Below are 17872 nucleotides of genomic sequence, written 5' to 3' on the forward strand. Positions count from 1 at the left end.
TGCAAAGTTATCTGATTCTGACCTGACGCCAAGCAAGCTGCGAAAGAGGCAATTTAAACAACTGCGTCACAGCCTCGGAGCCATTATTGTATTATTGTATGCACGGAGGGAAAAAGATGTTACAACAGGATCTGAAAAATGTTTCCATCTGGTACAGAGGACCCAGCTGCTTATTATTTCTCCATGTTTCAGTTGGCGTAGTCTTTATTGGGACTTTGCAATTTGACTCCCGCCGAGAGAGTCAAGATTGTGCGACCCAATCCAATTTTAGATCACTGGTGTATGCAATCTTTTAAAGAGTTAAATCTCTCGCTACGACTCTGAAAACGTTACGTCTCTCTTGGGGGAAGTTCAGTACGAGAAAAAGTAGAGGACGAGAGCGTGATAGATGATGTTTTTTTCCCCCTGGAAACATAATACGAGTTGTATATCGGCGTCTGTGCAGATTAATGTGCACAGCGTGGAGAAAATAAACTGAATAAATACCATTAACTCCGCTCAGCGATGCAGGATCAGTCTCGCGTTCTCGCCACATCGTCTCAAATCGTACACAGCCTTTCTTTTTTTTTGTTTTTAAAAAGAAAAAATAAATATATATCATTGTACAGTGCTGAGAGTCGAGGTGGGTGGATGGGAGGGGGGCATTCAAATGGGCGGCGTTTTTTTGTTGATTATCTGCAAAGCTGGGTGAGCACGGTTCTCTGGAGATGATCAACAGCAATTTAAACAATCAGACATAAAAGGCTTGATATGGATTTAAACAATATGGTTCTCTGTAGATGAATGAAATCAGGACCAGATGCAAACAAAGTGAGGAGTGTTTTTTTCCCCTCCTCCTTTGCTGTTCTGTAGATGAACTTTGTTTTGTTTTTTGTCTGTTGTGACTCCACATGTAACACATAATAAATCTCTCCTGGCAAACAAATCTCACTCCAAACTTCTTAAAAGTCCGATGAACACATTTTCCAGGATGAAAATACAAACATGATTTTCCAAACAATGATCTTGGGGACCAAAAAAAAAAAAAAAGAAGACAGAAGAAAAGAGAGCCCAGCTGGGTTACATGATAGTTTCGCTGTAGTAACATTTTGATTGACACCGTTGTCGACACTGTAAAGGCTTTACAACACATTTCACAGAAACTCAGAACATAAATGGCAACAAATCAATGAAAAAGTAAAGCAGCTGATTGAACGTGTGACACTGATATTGGCGATGCGGATGACAGCTACTGATTAACACACGCACACACACACACACACACACACACACAGAGCAGCTTTGGCTGAGACATTGTGCTGAATGCCTGCCCGACAGAAAGGCCACTAAAAGTGCGCTTCAAGTGTCTGCAAACTAAAGCTGTGAGTGGACTGTCTGTGGTCTCGGCCGCACCGCTGCATGCAGACCTAATGACAGTTATTTTAATATTTTTGTTCTGTTAGTCTGATACCAATGAGAGGTGGTTTATAAGGTGCAAAATGTCAGGCTGTGTGATGTGAGCGGTGTGAGCGAGATGCAGCTGTTTTAAATAGCTGAGAAGAGGAGAGAGGGGAGAGGAGGGGTGGGGTGTGTGTGCGCAGTAGTGGAGGGGAAGCTGTCCTCCCAAGGCTAGCATTAGCTAGCGGGTCATGTTTGTGGGTCAGCGCTTTCACAACACAATGGTCCATAATGTTAGAGTGTTTCATCAACAGCTTGTCTCCCGGGAATAAAAACGGCACTCCAAATGAAATAGGTTTACCTAATTGAAGCCCGAACCTATCTCTGGCTGACAAATGGAGGAGAAAACCTTTTGTCAATTTAATGGCTCCGAGGTCCTCTGATATGTCACAGAAAGAAAAAAAAAAAATCACAGAGGCAGGAGAGCCATATTGGACTGATGACTAGGATATTTCAAAAACGAGAGCATCTAGGCGTTTCCAAACTGATGCAGGCAACGTGATGTGCAATAAACAATTTTTAAAGGCAGAACCTGATGTCAGAATGGCACTGATGCGCTCAGCATTAAAAAAAAAAAAAAAAAAATCTCTCTACAAACACTGCTGTGAAATGATGCTGGTCTATAGTCTGAAATTGTATTCCTCCTGTAAGGATAGTGCTCTGAGGCCGTGCAGAAGGAATAAAACGGGTGAAACGAGTTTGGGTTAGAATGCAACGTTCTGCTTCATTTCATCCAGAAATGTTCATTTCGCTCATTCCAACGGAGGGAAAATGCACTCTGATGTACACACACACACACACACACACACACACACGCATACAGAGGACTGAAAGTACAGAGAGTTTGCAGTGGGAAATAAAAGATGATGAAAGTAAGTGGAGGAAGGAAAAAAAAAGAAAAGTACAGTCATGGCAAGTATGAGAGGGAAATGGGATATGAAACGAGATGTTTTTCTATCTTATCTCAGTGATAACAGGGAAGCAGATAGACTATTATAGAAGCCATATCAGCACATCAAGGAATGAACCGAGAAGAGGACAGACGATGTTCTCAGACTTCAGGCTCGCGGATGTGTCTCCATAGCTGAGAATACCAGGAAAATAATGGCTGCTTTGCTATAAAAAACCTTGTCGGGACATTGTAACGACAGGTTTGGACGATGCTGTTTACTTTTTATTTCCTTGAAACCAAAAAAAAAAAAGGTTTAAAAACTGATGACGCTCTTGTTTCAACAGTGATACCAGACCTGATTTGTACAGAAATCAAATCAGCTAATAAAGAACGGAGGGTTTTCTTTTTTCTCTTCTTTTCTCAGGATTTAAAGCAGGGGGGGGAGGAGGGGGCGGTAGTGAATGCAGTATCATGTCGTAATGCAGACCGGGGTTGCTGGGGGCGACCAGCAGGAGGATCTGTGATGGGTGGGATTAGGAGGGGGTGGGGGTTGCCAGGTTTGCGATCACGGACACCTTCCCTCTTCTACCGTCCTGCGCATGTGCCGAGAGAGCAGGAAAGTCAATGTCGTCCTCGTTCGTGTCGTACAAAAAAATATTCTATCCAAGAGTTCTCGTCGTCAGTAGTGTGCGCTGCGTGTTTGCACATTTGCGAACATACAGTACTGTTTTGGCATGTCCGTCAGTTTCTCTTTGTCTGTCTGTGTTTGTTTCTTTTTATTTTGTTTTTTTTTTCAAATCCAAAACGCCATCTGCTTTTCTCCCGTTCGTCCGTTCCCCGTGTCAAGTCCTGGCAGCGGTGGCGGCGCTGTGGTCATTGGCAATGTGCTGAGTGGAAGACAGAGCTGCGTCGCTCCCTGTCCATCCCGCTGTAGTCCGACTACTCCTTCTACTCTCCACCGAGTCTCTCTCTCGCGCCTCCCCCTGCGTGGGGTCTCCCGCGAGGGGGCGCCGGTCCTGTCAGAGCCTCTCGATGTCCCTGTATTTCTTGCGGAGGATGGAGACCTGGTCTTTGAATAGGACGGGGTCCAGTCTCATCTGGGAGTGGACCAGCGGCATGGCGCCAAACCAGCTGGCGAACTTGTTCATGCAGGTCTGGCGCTGGGCGAAGTGGTCCGGATCGGCCCAGCGGGAAGCCCTCGAAGACTGAAGGGGAACAAAAGAAGAGAATAAAAACTTTAAAATTATAGTCATAGCTTCAGATCAGCAGTGGTGGGAAAGAGATGCCGTCATCACATGAAGACTAACAATAACAATCATTCAATCACATCGTCCAACTTCAGACTGTAAATAAATAAAGCGTTACTGAATGAAGCCTGACGTCTCAATAAATCATTTCGCTGGATAGTTTTTTATAGTTTGGACTAGAAAGTACAAAATAAAGCTTTAAACAAACACGACTCCTCTGCTTTTGTCTCCTCTAAGTGACTTGGCGTGTTTACTTGTGGGTCCCAGCAAACAATTAAGATTAATTCATGCTGTTCATAAAGCAGGAAGAGTTCGAGCCAGCTGAAAGGCCTTGAAACACACACGCACACACACACACACACACACACAGTGGAAAGAAAACAACGCTATCTTACATAAAAGCAGGAACTAAATCAAAGTGGATTATATAATATGGCTTTTTTTTTTTTTTTTTTTTCAAATCCAAGATTGTAAGAGTGTTGCTAGTTCAATCATACACTATAATGATTTCTCCTTTAATGTAAGAAAAAAAAATCAATTCTTTCAACTGGCAGCTGTCTCAGTTCGCAACAACATCTCTTACAAAAAGCGTCAAACACTAATGAGCCATCTAGATCAAAGATGTCATAATAAAAGTACAAAAAATTACACGGATTCAGTCATGAGAGGTGTTTCAGTACTTTTTCTTTCTCCTGAAAATGAGTAAAATCTTTAAATATCCTGTGTTTGTTGCTCTATTACCTGTCCCATCATGGTCTCCTTGTACTGTTTCTTCTGTGTGACCTTAATGGGCGGCAGCTTGGTGACAGCAGAAACCAAGAAGTTCATCAGGATGTCCTCGCAGTTGGCCAGCTGGTCCACCATGCTCTTCAGACTCGTGGGCAAGTAGTTGGTGTACAGGTAGTGATAATACCTGGAGGAGAGGAGGACAGGAAGGTGTTAGAATATTATCAGCAGCCATAAATCCTTCAGCGAGATGATTAATGGTGGTAAATGGAGCCTTTAAAAATGTGTGTTGCTACACATCATTTCATGGTTCAGTGTCTTGCTCAAGGATGCTTTCAACATATAAGACCGGAGGAGGCGGGGATCGAACCACCAACCCTAGCCCCTGCGATTAATGGATGAGTAATGCTCTATATCTTGAGCCACAGTATGTTTTAGCTCTTTTAAATAATTGAACTAAGAGAGCTAAAACAGGCTGCAAAATACATGTCTTAGCATATAAGATACAAAAAGGGTTTCCTATATCAAAAATACAGTTTTTTTGTGTGTATATGTGGCACAGAAGACTGAAATAAAGCAGACTGAAGGTTTTGCAGGTGAGCTTCGCTGATCCAGGAATCCACAAGGAAAGTGGGAAAAAAAGGCTTTTTTCCGAGCGGGTCAGTGAGAAATACTCCACCAGAGTGACAGAATTTAATATGCTCATTATGTGCATGAATACTGGCACTAAGTAGCATGAAGAACACAGAAAAGACTCCAGATCCAGCAGCTGCTCTGGACTGAGACGTGTTTCAAGCTCAACCGTCAACCAGCATCAAGAGGTTGATGCTGACGCAGTAAATACGTCACGCTGTGAAACCGTGTATAATAAACAATAAAAGGGTTGTTGAACTGTGTTTCTTTGTAAGGTCTGTGTTGTAAAGTTTAAAATCTGCTTCTATGATTAAGGCCAGTGGTGGAAAGTAATTAAGTATAGTACAAACACCTCAAAATTGTACTTGAGTATTTCCATTTTAGGCTTTTTGATACTTCTACTTCTACTCCTCTACAATTCAGAGGTAAATATTATACTTTTTACTCCACAATTGTTATTTTACAGCTATAGTTAAAACCTACTTTTTAAGATTGAAATTGTACATGAGTTAACATACAATAAACTCATAAGTTTCACTACATTATTAAAGATTAAACCAGCACTTAACTTAAAACTCTCTAATATATCACTAAAAAGCAAAAAAATTGGTGAAAATCTAGATAAAATTCATCCAAATGTATGTGTCAGAACTTGGTTATCTTCTTTCTTCTCCTATTGATCATCTCTTGACCCTTCAGATTTATCATGCGACCCTTTGATGGGGAACCGATGGACTAAACTGTATATGATGTAGTTTAAACTAGCTCCACCTCAGGCAGCTACAACAGTAACATGCTGCTTACACACTGATGCAACAGTCTTAATGTAATTTATTAAATGTACTTTAACATATTAATCACAGTGGTGTTGTACTTTTCATACTTTAGTAAATTTAGCTAATTATGCTTTTGTACTTGTAATGTTGTGTTTAATGTTCTTTACACCGCCGACTCTTCTAGTACACACATTAAAAGGCTATAATGATGTCGACAGATGTACAGTGAACTTAAAAATCTGCACACAACGCTGAGTCTGCTTTCAGATAAAGTCCATGTGACTGCAGCTGTGTGGTGAACTTCTTTTAAAGACTTTCTATGATCCAGGTTACACAAGTCTGGATCCAGTTATTCAGTCCTGTTTCACGGTGCATCTGACTGATAGTTCGAGTTTGCGGACGGATTGAACGAGCGACTTATTGAAAGTGATTTAGCGTCTGGCTGCAGTGATTGGCTGACTTAAGCTTAATGGACTGCTCCCATCACAGCTGAGTGAAGCCATATTAAAGCTGACAGGGCTGCCGTATGACTAAACGCAATAACTATGAAACGCTGTGTAGCAGACAAATCGACATTTTTTTTGGGATAAAACATACCCTGTGTCAAAACACCGCTTTCCTGAGGCTGTGCTACGCTGAACATCACACCTACTTTCATAATCTACAGATCACTGCATCAAAGTGTTGTATCAAAAAGAAAGACAACTGAACACTGGAGAGCTGAGTAGAGCAACGCTGTGATCCCCGTGTAACAGAAGTGTTTTTTTTAAACAGAACAGAAGTTAGAAGCATGAAAGAAAAGAGCAGAGCGGAGCAAAATTGTGCGAACAGCTCGACTTGGAGGTAAACAGCAGCACTGGAAGCATGTTTTAGAGTTCAGGAGAAGACTCTATTAAGTATGCATGGTAGCGTACCTGTGGTAGATGGCGGCTCCGGTCAGCACCATCGAATAGTCGTTGGTCCATTTGGATGTGTAGCCCCAACGCTCCTTGTTGCTGTCCCAGAAGTGGCTGCGTGCAGGGTAACCTACGATCCTCTCTGGAAAACTCTGCCACACGGTGAAGGCGAAGTCCACCTGCACAGTGACAATTAAGGTTTAGCAAGATGAGCAATTAAAAAATAAAGTCTTAAAAGCAGCATCAGGTTTGTTAAAAGGTACATTTTGCTGCATTTTTTACCAAAAGTAAGACTGAATGCTCCTGAAAATGTCAAATGGTGTAACCAAAAAAGAATGATAAACATTAAATATTTATCCACCTACAGTGTATTTAAGTGGACTTATACAAATAATTACTTGAATTTCTTGAATTTTTTTTTATGTAAATGGTTCCTGATTGACATGATTTCCCAGATTAAATGTAATATTAACAACAAATTCATTCCATTACCTTCATTTAATATAAAAAGTTATAATGTAACATCATGCCAAACTAATTGATATGGTGTTTTATTGAGAAGTGAGTTGAGTTTTTATGGTTACACCACTTAGACATTTTTGCCATAATCCTCTAATATATTCTCTCAAAATGGATTAAAAGCTGAAATTTGATGCTGGTTCCACAAAAAAATAATGTGTGCAAGTTATTCATACATTTATTTTCAAATTTTAACCCCTTTAAATTAGATTAAACCACATGGATACAAAAGGAACATCATTGACCCAGATACAGACAGATCCAGAGTTTACTGTGATGAAGCAGCATCATGTTAAAAAATGAGAACATGCACAAAAAAACTGCCGATACAAATCATGACAAATGTTGAGCGGCTAAATTTACTTTTTTCAAGCCCCTTCTATAGTTAAGTACGTCTATTTACAACATATTTTCTGCAATAATAGAAAAAAAAGACAACAAGGAGAACTAACAAAGGAGCTGCACACTCAAACAACACTTCAGTGAAAATACCACAGAAGCAAAAACCTCATCAAACACAAAGCAGTTTCCTAAGCAGCTGCCTGCAGCCAACTTCTGTGGCGGCGATCAAAGCGTTCAATCAAATAATTAGACGAGAACATCAAAAAGGCCTCGGCGGCTCCACAAACAGCCCGCTCTGCATTACACCGCGTATTACCACACAACAGTGCAGCGACAGAGTGCTTATACTAATGAATAAAAGTCAAAATCCACCATAAAACACAATGCACGTCTTCTGTTCCTTTCTAGAATTTGTGAATATGAAAACCCCCAAAGGAAGGAGAGGAGCTCTGACTCGCTTTTGCTTGCAATGCAAGAAAAAAAAAAAAAAAAAGGTAGCTGAAGGATAATTAAAGTCACAAGGAAACAGCATTTCGATGTCGTCTTGCCTCTATAATTCAACATACTTTCCAGCTGAATCAGGATGTCGGCGTGAGTCACATTTAAAGGAGGCACTGCTTGAAAAAGTTCAACCATAATTACCAACATAACTCAGAAGAAGTGGACGCTGGTTCACATTTTATTAAGATGGACATCGCTCCTTTTCACCCATTTCACTTCAGGGGGAAGAAGTACACAAAATGTTGTACTTGAGAGTCACTTTAAGCTGTGCACGCAAGCTGGTTTTATATGATTTGAAGGGCTACTACTGCTAAGAAATCTGTGACGGTATTTCTGGTTGAATTTCTTTTTTTAATTTCTTGCACTGGCACTGATGTTCCCCAGGTTCTACGACTTTGGGAACTGTGTGTTCGTGATCCAACTGTCTTTATGGGAGAAACACCGGCCGGATTTTCCCTTAGTTGCCAGCTCTGCCTTTGCCATCTTGATCCTCGGCACAAACAGCCTTTATGAGATTTAATTCTGCACTGTTCAAAGCAGCATCTGGCTTCCCATGGTGCTGCGCCAAAACATGTCCCCGGGAAAAAAACAGGAACAGTCCCGACTGCATGTGGAATGAAAAATGCCCAGAACGGCGCTGTTCTTGAGTGGGGAATTTTTTTAGAGGTACAGCACGAGTACAGACGCCAAACACATGAGTTAGAAAATGTGGGGGTGAAACAAGGGAGAATAAGAGAGAGAGGGAGAGAGAGAGAAACAGATGAGAAAGAGGAGGGGGGAAAGTAAAGTAAGGCACCGTGAGAGAGTAGTTTAAGCAGTTTAAAAATCAAGCTGCAGAGCGATAACTTGAAAACACGAGAGACGAACGGAGAGAGATAAAAAATTGAGAGAAAAATGCAATCAGAGTTGCATTTGGGATATGGAGAGAGCGTGCAACTGTTTTGTCTCAGGAGTAGCAGCGTGTCAAGAGACAGAGATATGAGGGAGATAGATAAATGTGTTATTGTTTCATTAAATTTCTATTTTATTATAACATACCTCTGTGGTGGACAACACTGTGTCTTCATCCAGGCTGAGGACAGCGTCGGTCACGATGGTTTCGTAGGGCAAGAAGCGGCTGCTCATCACCTGCAGAGAGGGGGGGGGGGGGGGGGGGGGGGCATGGAGCGTAAAGGGTTAATAAACCACATCATTACAATTACAACAGCTGCACTTTTTCCCCTCTCAAAAAACATTAATGCATGATTCTTTGGTTGGATGGGAAACATTGAAAACAAAACAAAAAGAAATAAAAAAAGAAACCTCTCATGTTTGGAGGGCTGACATCTTGTGCATGTTTTTGCAGACTAATAGTGCGGAGGTGTTTATTCACACGGGTGACAGCCTCCCATTGAATTTCTGATACTATTGTTTCCATGGAAACACTAATAGCTCCATGACATACTAAATAATGCCTGTTTGTTTTGAGAGTTTTGAGTTTTGAGTCTGGGAAAGGTTGCATTTTTAAAAACACAGTCATTTGTGAATTAAAAAATGTACTGCAAATGAAATTGCAAATAGCTGCCTTCCTTTTATAGTTTTTCTGTTTGTTTTATATTTGGATATTTATGTTAAACTTGGACACAGGAGAACTGTTTCCTCCTGACGACGTTATTATTCACGCACGCCTGCCTTTGTTGCTCTCATGGGTTATTTATGTTCTCCACTTAATTTTTTCAGACAGGATTTGGCCTCGAACATTGTTTACATTGTATACTATTGTTTGTTTATGTAGCCTTGAAACAGTGGAAATCCGTCAAACTAGCTTCCACAGGAGCTAACCAATCAGAACAGAGCAGGCTTATCAGGAGGGAGGCCTTGAAGAGATAGAAGCTAAAACGGCTGATTTCAGACAGAGGCTGAACTGAGGGGCTGCATCCATTTTTCAAACTGTAAATCATGCAAATATATTCCACTAGAGCCCCAGATTATAAATATAGACCTTGAAATGTGCATGATACGTCCTCTTTAAAATCAATCCATCCATTTTCCACCACTTATCCAGGTCCAGTTTGCAGTTGAAGCAGACTAAGCAAGGTATAGCTCTGATGTCTTTTTCCCTCGCCACATTTTCCAGCTTTGCCTGAAAGATCACAAGATGTTCCCGGGCATGAAGGCATATTTAATCCCTCCAGAGTATTCTGGGTCTGCCCTGCTATTAGTTGGACATGCCCAAAAAAAAAAAAAAAACCTCAAGGGGAAGCGTCCACAAAGCATCCTAATCTTACTACTCTGAGCTCCTTCTGGATGTCTGCGCCTCTCACCCAATCTGAGCTCAGACACCCTGTGAAGGAAACTCATTTCAGCCGCTACAATTTTAGTCTTTGGTCAGTCCCCAAAGCTCAGAGCCATAAGTGAGGTCCAGACAGTAGCTCCATGAGGAATCCTACAGTTTAGCCTGAGATAAATCCAGAATAAATATTCTTTTTGCTTGCAATATGTACTGTATGCATTTTTAATGAGTCCTTATAAATTCATGGGATTCATGGTAGACAACAAGTCATGACATCAACAGAGAGAAAAGCCAATATCTTGTGTTTTACTGCATGCTGCTCCCCATTGTTTTCAGCAGTGATATAATGCTGATACATACAAGTTTCCATAATGGTTGCAGGGTCATTTTTTCTCTTTAAACCAATAAGCACATATAAATGCAGCCAGACAAGTACAGGTTATGTGTTCCACATTTGGCGCAAATTTACTTTCCCTCCCTTCCGCTGTTAAGAAAACATCAAAACTGAATATGTGTATTTAACAGTGGATTAAACCAAGCTGTGTAATAAATGACGGTCCTTGAATATTTACTGGAAGCAAAGAGAGTGATGGTGCGCCTGGTGGGTGGATGGAAAGATCAACATCTTGAGGATATTTAGCCGGGGAAGTCTTTGGTCTGTTGCTGTGATGAAAGGCGCTCAAATGAGATTGCAGCAGCTTCTCATTGAGGAAGGGTGTGTGTGTGTGTATTGTCAAAAGGATGTGTGCTCTAACTCAAACAACCTCCCACACAAACAAGAAATGCATCGCTCTAATGGACGCAGACACCTCAACGCAGTCCTTATGCACACAAACAGCTTTGAAGCATTGCTGATATTCAGTTATTCAGCACAGGTCTGAAGGTCAGGCCTCTGTGAGAACACTTGTTCTTTTAAAAACACCACCTGCATTGAAAAACCTATTACATTTACATTTAAGAATAGCCGGTGGACCTCTTTTCTCTATAAACACCTGGCATTGTTTGCCTGCTGCGCTCTAACTTAAATGACCTCACACTCAACAGGTCCTCATCACTTCTACAGCCGGGGGCAGCAACACACACCATGAGAAATGCAAGAATACACACCATTACTGTCATGCTGAGTCAAGACTGTTATTCATTCGAGCGCTGCAGCTTTTTTTTTTTTTTTGTATTATTAAGTCTATAAAAAGTGAGAAAACAGTGGAAAAAGCCTGCCACAATTTCAATTTAGAATGACACTAAAAGACCTATTCAGCTTTTGCTTATATTCAGTCATATATATAATGTTACAATGTTGAGTGTTCATATTAAATGTGGATAAAGTGTCAAATAATGAGGAAGAGGGGCTTTAAAGAGACAGGAGCTAAGACTGCTTGTTAAGAGATACAGGCTGAACTGAGGGGCTGCATAAAGGGCCAATATATGATAAATAAAGAGTTTTATGAGCAGTGAATCTTGCAAAGCTGCTCTCGTGGAGTCCAAAAATTAAGAAATATACAGTTGGAAATGATCATAATTGAGCTTCAGTGTGCTGAATGACGTACGTGCAGAGTTTGACACTAGAGGGCTGTTTTCACATTCATCTGCTGAAAATGGAAAGTTTCTCAGTGCTCACCTTAAATGTGAGTTTACAGGGTGGGCCTGTGAGCATGATCTGCAATATCACCACTAGTTTGGAGCCAATCGTGGTCCAATATACAACTTGCACAAATCTTATCTGGAAAAGTGAAGCCTCCAGAGCACAAACATCGAGAAATGGACTTTTCAGTGAAGCAGTAAACATTAAAGCATGAGTATTTTTTATATGTCTCACAACAAGTCTGGATTAAATCTTTAAATAAATGAATGCCTGCACACTGTTTATTAGGAACGTTTAAGTCACGGACCTTCGTGAGTCATCAATCATCACACCAGAGCTGCAGACTGCAACAACCAATCAAAATAAGATTCAAATCATAAACACCAGAGAAAATTACATCATCTATGATTGATTTTTAAAAACAAAACAAAACATCCTTTAACATGTTGATGCTGTAATTATATTTTGATTGGTTGTTGCAGGGTGCGGCTCTGGTATGAAGACGCTGTTGTTTAATACTGTATTAGATGACACACATAGTTTGAGGTTCATAGTGATGAAAACGAGAAAATCTTCACATTTGAAAAGTGTTTGACATTTTATGCCTGAAGGAATTGCAAAGAAACATCAACATTACTCCATTTTAATTTTCTGTTGATCAAATAATCATTTCAGCATCAATATGTTCAGATTCACGGTGGAAACGTTTGCATCACTTCATTGGATCTTCACATTTCAGGGTCCTATTTGACATTAATGGCAGACATTTTTTATATATAATAATATAATAATATTTTTATGTAAGACCACTTAATGATGTAAATGAAGGAAAAAGGGCAAATTGCACATAGACAACATAAAGACAAGAACATCTGTTTTTCCACTAGTGGATTGGGATGGATGGATCAGAAATCTGTCATATTATATATTTAATTCATTTATTTATTTTTGTACTAGTGCACCTATTACCTGGATAGGTGATTCAGTGATTTGGAGAAAAAAAATGTGAATTTAGTGGTAAATAATGAAGGGAAAATTAAGAATAAAGCTAATTGAACATGAATTCAGAGCTATTTTAATGTCTAAAACTGTAAATGGGCAACAAAACAAGCGAAAGCAGCATTTCTAAAACATAAATGAACTGTATTAAGACATTTTCATACTATTTTAGGGACGTAGAAACAGATTTTCAGGCCTGTCTGCAGCAAAAAAGGTCAAATTTGGACTCAACTTTGCACACATCTCCCTCTTTTTTTGCTGCTGCCTCACACAGCGACAGCAGAGAGGGGTCAGACAATAAAAGCAACACCTCTGTGACACAGAATATAGGTTTATAGGTTTAAAGACGTTAAGTTTCAGAGGGCCGCCGTATCATATTGCATCATGCTGAGAGCTGACATCAGTGACCGTCCACTCAAGTGCCGTCTACTTTTTCCCCTCTTTCTCCGAAAACACTCCAGAGGCAACAACAGCTGCTGAAAGTTTTGACTGCTGCTCATATTCTAACAGGGTGAGAGTGCAAAGAGGTGTGTGACTGACAGTTGTGTTTTCAGACGAGAGAGAACGAGAGGGGGGTGGGGGAGGTGAGTGAGGAGAGTAAAGAGAAGAAGCGCTGCCTCCCTCTCATTTTTAGCGAGGCCTCACTGTGTCATCATTACCGCTGTAATCTCCTGCGGGCATAAAGCGAGAAACAAAACAAAACCCATCTCTGCGCTCCCTTGTTTTCCACTTGTTTTCCAACAGAACGTGACAGAGAATAACAGCGAAGAAGAAGAAGAAGGACAGCAGAGAGAACAAGATAGGAGACAGGAGGGGAAAAAGTGACAGCGAGACAAAGAGTTATGACAAGTGCAGCGGCAAAAAGGGGTAGAGATGGAAAAAGAAAGAGACAAAGAGAAAGAAATAGAGAGAGAGTGAGAGAGAAAGAGAGAGAGAGGATAAGAGGCTGGTGTTTCCAAACCCCAGATGGTTTGTAATGTTAGACGTGCGACATATTAGCCCGGGGCTTCCTGGTGCTCTCCAGGAATGTGAGCTCTTGCAGTAGGAATCTGCCTCCAGAACTTCATCTCCACCCAAAAGGACAGCAGGAGAAGGAGGAGAAGCGGAGAGGATAGAGGAAGGAAAGAGAGAGGGAGAGAGAGAAGAGGACCACCAGTGTGTGTTAACCATATTAAGCGCTGCTGGGATTCTCACACGGCTTAAACTAACAGTCATAAACCAGCTTTTTGGCCACCGTGCCAGACAGACAGAGAGGATGACAGAGGGAAAGACAGAGGGTGAAAAAACAAGGGAATGGTGGTTAAAGGATAATACTGGTGTTAACTTTCTATTTTTCTTGAAAAAGACCAAAACTAATCATATATTAAAGAACACAAACAGCTGGCTAGTCTTTAGCAAACAGAAACACAATAGTGCATTTGTTGGGGACTATTTTCAGCTGCGGATGCATACACATCAGTGCTGTTGTTGGTATTCACGGAAAACAAAGCGGCGGTATGTAAGACTGGCAGTAAATAAAATAAGATGTCATCCATTGCAACAGTGTGACTAACTGATGTGTTTTTAAGGTTTTGGGCAACAATGGAGGTCTATGACGCAGAGGAATAAACTGTGTCAGGCTTTGGCTTCACAGGCAAGAGGAAAATATTCATTCATAGGATTTCATTGACAGCAAGATAAATACAGATTTATCCCTTAAACACGCCATAAAACAATGCTGAATGAGGCATTATTAAAGGAACATTCTGGTATTTTGTCTATATTTGTCTTATTATCTCATTGTGTTCCTGCAGTTAGGAAACTTGTACGTACAAACCATGTTCATCTTTTTTGTTGCTAAAGCTCCAGCAGCCCCAAAGCCTGACACTAATGTACATTTTGCAGATTTTTCTTTTTTTTTTTTTAAGGGTGTGGCTCTTTTTTAAAGGCGATTTTATGTCAGCCTGCACACAAAAGTTATGTTTCCTGGTGCAACAGGACACATTATCTTTAAAACTGAGAGAAGTAAACAAGCTAAGGTCATATACGAAGGTGTATGTAGGTGCAGGTATATGTTTTCTGGGAACTATAGGATTTTACATAACTCAAGGGGAGTTGACATGCAGTTAAAGATCTAGACATAGCTTATATGTGCAGATTCCAGTATTATTAGACATGGAATTTATTTAAATTTGACTCATTTTAGATCAATAAAGAAAAAACTATTTGAATCAGCACTTATGTCTTCGTGTCGGGACATAACATTTACAGAAAGTATAACTGAACCGTCAAAGAAAAATGAAGATATAAAAAAAATAATAGTCTATAGGCTGTGCATTGGGGGGAATTAAACTCAGTATATCTGAAAACCTGGCTAGGGCCATGAGAACAGACTAGAGAGAAAAAAAAGAAGAAGAAAAGCAGGGGATAAAGGGGAGAACGATGCAACGATAGAGAAAAGAAGAAAGATGATGACAGAAAGAAATGATAAATATGTGAAAAAAATAGAGGATCAGCGAGTGAGAAAGAGGATGAAAGAGAGAGGGGATAAGCATGAAAGGAGCAGGAAAAAAAGGCAAAAGAGATGAAAAGCATTTTCTCTCTCTCTCTCTCTCTGTATATCTTTTTCTGTCTCTTTCTGCCTCTGTGGGGCGGAGGAACACAGCTTGGCTCGCCACGGTAAACACAGAACTCGCCACAACCACAACAAACCACAGGCTGCCTGGCACACACACGCACACACACATGCACATACACACACACACACGCACACACACAGAACAACGGCAGTACACTAAGCCTTTTCTGCTGACTTTTCACGGACACACAGGCCCTCCCGCTGTGATTGACAGCTTGGGAGAAACCACTCAAGAGCCACGGGGAGAGGTAAACCATAAAACCCAGCCTACCCAAGCCGGCTGACTGACACTGATGTGAAAACCACTTCCTGTGATTGGCAGGTGAAGTGAAGTCCTCACGAGCAGGATGGTGAGAGGACGGCACAGTCTGATGTCTAAGAATACAGATGAGGGAGCACATCCTGTTTCCTTTTGCTCAGAACAAACAACAACAAAAAAAAGGCCTGAGCATGAGTGTGGAAATCGCTAAAAAACCGAGCTCAGAACAGCTTTTAGGCGCAAATCCCACCATGCTTGTCTCTGTCTGACCTTTGACACGACAAAGGCAGGTCACAGGGAAGTCAAGATAAACACAGCGACCCCCCCTTCCACAGGGTTAAGGCCTCAGCATCAAAGCCTAATAATATGGTTGTCATAATAAATGCCACTGAGGCATGCTCAGGGCTGGAGCTCTGGGTTCTGTCTGGCTGGAAGGTTAAAAACACACAAAAAAACTAAATGGAAAAGATGTTTCTCTTATGAAAGTGTCAATCATGAGAACAGAGAGGGGGAAAAAAAACTATATATCACTCAACTGACATGCTGAGAAAATTGAGGCCCAATCATAAAATATTGCTTTTATGCACATGACATGTTTTTCTTTTAATGCTCTGATGTGGCAATCATGTGGTGTCGGAATAATCGGGAATATACGTTTCTGACTGGGAAAATTCACGTGAACTTTCCCTCAAGTCAGAGCAGAACATTTTGATACACAACTTGCTGGAAGTTGACGTCATATATATGCAGAAACATCCACAACTTGTTACTGATTCAAGTTTTTGTTCACATGTAATTGTCAGACAACAAAATTGTATTTTGTTGTCTGACATTAGTTAGCGAAGTTATGTATTAGCATGAACCCTGATAACAAGTCAGGTTAAGCTATGCTTTAGTAGTTTTAGGGACTATACTGATGCAGCAACAAGTCTTTATAGCTTCCATGTTGTTTCCACATTAAAAGTTCATAAACACACCAACTCTGTAAATGTGACTTCTAAGCAGCACATGAACGCCGCATTAGCCATAACTTAGCCTATGCTAACGATATTTTCTTTTACTCCACATTCAAATATTTTGTGAGAACATTTAGTAAATATATAACTTTTAATGAACTGAAAAAAACAACATAGATTTAGATATAGAAGGGTCATGAGTTATTAAACACATTAAGAAATATCCAAAGTTGACTAAAATCAGTTCTGTATCTTGTCTGCTTTGAATGAATTTCGTGTCTATTCATACTGTATATTACAGCGCTAATATAACTTATTTCTTCCGAGATTTTATCACTTTCTTTATTTAATTAGATATTTAGTTATGATTAAAGTAAAGCAAAATACATTCACCGCAAATAAATGCACATGCACTTACCCATTATGAGGTTCTTATCTTTCCTAACAATATGCATTAGCCTTTCAGCATCATTTTCTTTTATCCCAGTGTATATTATTCCCATTACTGGGCTTTAATTAAAACCACACAAACAGTCCTTTAATGGAATCAGTGCAGCGCAAATCGAAACTCATTAACTTCCAGAAACTCTCAGACTGTATAAAAAGTGTAAAGATACAGTAGCTTTCCAGTGTGGGAATATATATAAGATGAGACACGTAATTAGAAGTGATAGTGATCACCTTTGAGGTACAGGACAGGAAGTGTGTGTGTGTGTGTGTGTGTGTGTGTGTGTGTGTGTGTGTGTGTGTGAGTGTGTGTGTGTGTGTGTGTGTGTGTGAGTGTGTGAGTGTGTGTGTCCAGGCTCACCTTATTTTCACCCTCGATGACGATGACGGGCACTGAGGTGGCAGGCCAGCGGTGCTTGGAGGGGAGAGGCTTGTCACAGTTCCAGAGAACAATAATCTGGAAAAAGAAAAAAAAGAAGAAGAAGAAATGTCTTATTACTTCCACATAACTGAATTGTTATCCAATTTGATTCAAATCATTTTCTCCTCTGACGAAAACCAACTTGTTGCTGAATCAATCTGCTAACGTGTGACATTTACGTGCCCTGCGGCCAGCAAATGTCACCTTATTACGGTCTGACTGAATGTTAAAGACCCAGAAGGGCAACTGAAGTGATAAAATATTTCCAATTACGGCTCCGGACTGGTTTGTATAATTCAGTCTGTAACCAATCACGTCACACGCTGTCAGACGGGGCTTTAACTAAGACC

General features: G+C 40.5%; 1 protein-coding gene across 1 annotated transcript in view; it reads right to left on the bottom strand.

Moving 5' to 3' along the window:
- Positions 1 to 556: 556 nt before the first annotated feature.
- The window catches only part of ext1b (exostosin glycosyltransferase 1b), a 121974-nt gene continuing 104658 nt past the window's right edge, over positions 557 to 17872 (bottom strand). The window contains exons 7-11 of the mRNA XM_062435973.1: positions 17463 to 17558; positions 9008 to 9097; positions 6626 to 6786; positions 4318 to 4489; positions 557 to 3534 (exon numbers count right to left, since the gene is read on the bottom strand). Coding sequence (XP_062291957.1) covers positions 3349 to 3534; positions 4318 to 4489; positions 6626 to 6786; positions 9008 to 9097; positions 17463 to 17558 — 705 coding nt within the window. The 3' untranslated portion in view covers positions 557 to 3348. The remainder of the gene's footprint in view (positions 3535 to 4317; positions 4490 to 6625; positions 6787 to 9007; positions 9098 to 17462; positions 17559 to 17872) is intronic.

Source organism: Scomber scombrus, chromosome 16, assembly GCF_963691925.1.
Source record: "Scomber scombrus chromosome 16, fScoSco1.1, whole genome shotgun sequence".
NCBI lineage: Eukaryota > Metazoa > Chordata > Actinopteri > Scombriformes > Scombridae > Scomber > Scomber scombrus.